Consider the following 2,950-nt stretch of genomic DNA (forward strand, 5'->3'; position numbering starts at 1 on the left):
AATGAGTTTAAAGCAAGTCTAATTCTGTAACGGATTACATTTCCAAAGTAACCTTCCCAACACTGGGCAGAAGATATATTTTATATAGTGTACATATCTATTGCCAAGTGTAATAAATGCTATCAACTAGCACTGCATTATTCAGAATCAAATGTTCATATGAATCAAAATCAGGATATTGCTGGATTCTTGCACGTCGACGACTCGTAAGTTAGTACTTCTAGGCCGTTTCAGACTTTCTGCACGAAAGAAACATTTTCGATTCATCAAAATATCCACCATTAGCAGCTATTACAGCTCTGTATAATCTTGGCATCCGAGCTGTCAGATTATTCAAACATTCACTTGATATATTAATATATTATATAATATATTAATCTTTTAAAAACCTGGGCCAAGTTTAAACCAGTAACCAGGCATCACAGCTGGCAAAGGGGCATGTCTGACTTTGACATGCATATATTGACATTATTATGTAATCAAAATGAAAATTATTATTGCTGGTCTTCAATGATAATGTCAAGTTACTTTAAAGTGACGTGACATACAGCCAAGTATAGTGACCCATACTTGAAATTCGTGCTCTGCATTTAACCCATCCATAGTACACACACAAGAGTGAACACACACCCGGAGCAGTGAACACACACACACACACACACACACACACAGCAGTGAACACACACACACAAGAGTGGACACACACCCGGAGCAGTGGGCAGCCATTTATGCTGCGGCGCCCGGGGAGCAGTTGGGGGTTCAGTGCCTTGCTCAAGGGCAACTCAGTCGTGGTATTGGGAGAGAGCGCTGTATTCACTACCCCCACCTACAATTCGAACTCACAACCTTTTGGATTACAAGTACAGCTCTCTATCCATTAGGCCACGACTTCCCACTTTAATGTATTGGCCCCAAACATTTATAAGGATTTATGCTGATATCGTCCAAACCATACTTTGCCAGTATATACACTACAATTCTACTAAACCTACCCATCACAGATAAAATTGAGGCAGTTTTCGGTGATGGGTGGGTTTAGGGATATGTTTATTGTAGGGGTATGGTCTTTTGGGGGCCCAACTAATGTCATACTTTTAACATTTGACTATCTTTAGGGGACATTTGCACCCCACAAATGTAGCTCAAACAAGTGTGTGTGTGTGTGTGATTTTCAGTGAAATAAAGGGAAGGATTGTGAATTGCAAGAGGCTGCAGTGGGCTATATTGCTACAAACACTTAATGCATAACTGAGGATGATGTACAGTATCAATGAATGAACAACATATAACTTATATTGCATTAAAACTAGAGCATGCACATCACTGATGTCCAGCACATGAGGAGTAAGAAAATGGGAATGAAGAAGAAAATTTGGCACTGATTTTGTAGTTTCATTACGTATGAAGTGCCATAATGTGTGTGTAACTTGTTATTCTTGGAAAAAGAAAAAGTACTAGACATAAAAGTGACTCAACACAGTTTATTGTCCATGACGAGGAGAATACATATGTGTACAATTTACTGCCATTCCACCCCCAGGGGCCCAGTAGCAGCCCAATGGAAGAGCAAAAAAATACACATTTCAAACGGCCATAACTCAAATTCCTTTAAGAATACCAAAGAGAAAATTGACAGGATAATTGCTTATGCTCTGTTTTCTAAATAATGTTGGGCAAAATGTTCAGACATATATGGAAAGGTGGCTTAAGGGTGTTTTTTAAAATGCTCACAGTAATGCACCAAATTTCAACCTGCCTCTCAGATATGTCATAGAGGTTTTCATAATGAATATACTTACATATCCACTTGTCCAGTAAAGATAGTAATTATATTGTTTATATACTAAATGTTTTAAACTACATTACCCATAACACTCCGTTATTCTATCAATGGAACGGGAAATCATGCCGCTGTTATTTGTAGTTCATTGAAGTGTCTGGGAAGGCTTAGAGTAGGGTTAAGATCTCTGAAAAGGTGTGATTTCTCAAAGCATAGTGTCACTTTATCGTTAACTTAATGCATTACTAACGTAATAAAACCATCAAAACACACGTTGGAACATAGAACGCTGTTATAGGTTTCCTGCGTGTTCGGTCTTTCCGGTGTGCAAAGTTCTTCAATTTAAATTAAACTCTAATCTGACTCCATTTTATCATTTAATCTGACTCCATTTTATTACGACCTCGTATTTAGCTTGAAATACAAATTGATTGCTTGTCTATTTCTAATTTGTATTCTTCTGATATTTGATTATTCTAGTTAACTCTTGACTTTATATTTACTCGTTCATTCGGTTGCTCATGTCTCTAACAAGGATGCAACAGTCTACTATAGTCTATAATTACAGAGTAAAACAGAATAAGGTCAAATGTAACCATTTATTATCAAAACTTTCACTATTTTGAAACTCATAGAATGGACACTTGTGAAGTACTTCTTTACCGGTCAAATAAACCCCTTGAAATAAGATTAGTTTGAAACCAAAGTGGTTTTCCAAGTAGTTTTCTTTACGCAAAAATTTTATTATATTGTGGGAAAAAAAAAAAAAAAAAAAAGTGAAAGAACAGACATACTCTTTTTGAAGATGTGGGTGGCTCTTAAAAGAGCCGTTGTGTGTTTCTGGTAATACGGACGTGTTTATCCTCCGAAGCCGTACAGAGTGCGTCCCTGTCGTTTCAGAGCGTACACGACGTCCATGGCGGTGACGGTCTTTCTCTTGGCGTGCTCGGTGTAGGTAACGGCATCGCGGATCACGTTCTCCAGGAACACCTTCAGCACACCGCGGGTCTCCTCGTAGATCAGACCGGAGATACGCTTGACTCCGCCGCGGCGAGCGAGACGACGGATGGCGGGTTTGGTGATGCCCTGGATGTTATCCCGCAGAACCTTCCGGTGCCGCTTAGCGCCTCCTTTCCCGAGTCCTTTACCGCCTTTACCTCTTCCAGACAT

At 39.2% G+C, this 2,950-nt stretch overlaps 1 protein-coding gene across 1 annotated transcript; it reads right to left on the reverse strand.

Annotated features, from left to right (window-relative positions):
• Window positions 1-2,638: 2,638 nt before the first annotated feature.
• On the reverse strand, window positions 2,639-2,950 carry LOC306866693 (histone H4; the record flags this gene model as incomplete). The annotated part of the gene is made up of 1 exon (XM_079411975.1): window positions 2,639-2,950. The coding sequence occupies one exon, from the start codon at window positions 2,948-2,950 to the stop codon at window positions 2,639-2,641; it is 312 nt and encodes a 103-aa protein (XP_079268101.1).

The sequence above is a fragment of the Barbus barbus genome (genome assembly GCF_936440315.1).
Source record: "Barbus barbus genome assembly, chromosome: 48".
Lineage (NCBI taxonomy): Eukaryota > Metazoa > Chordata > Actinopteri > Cypriniformes > Cyprinidae > Barbus > Barbus barbus.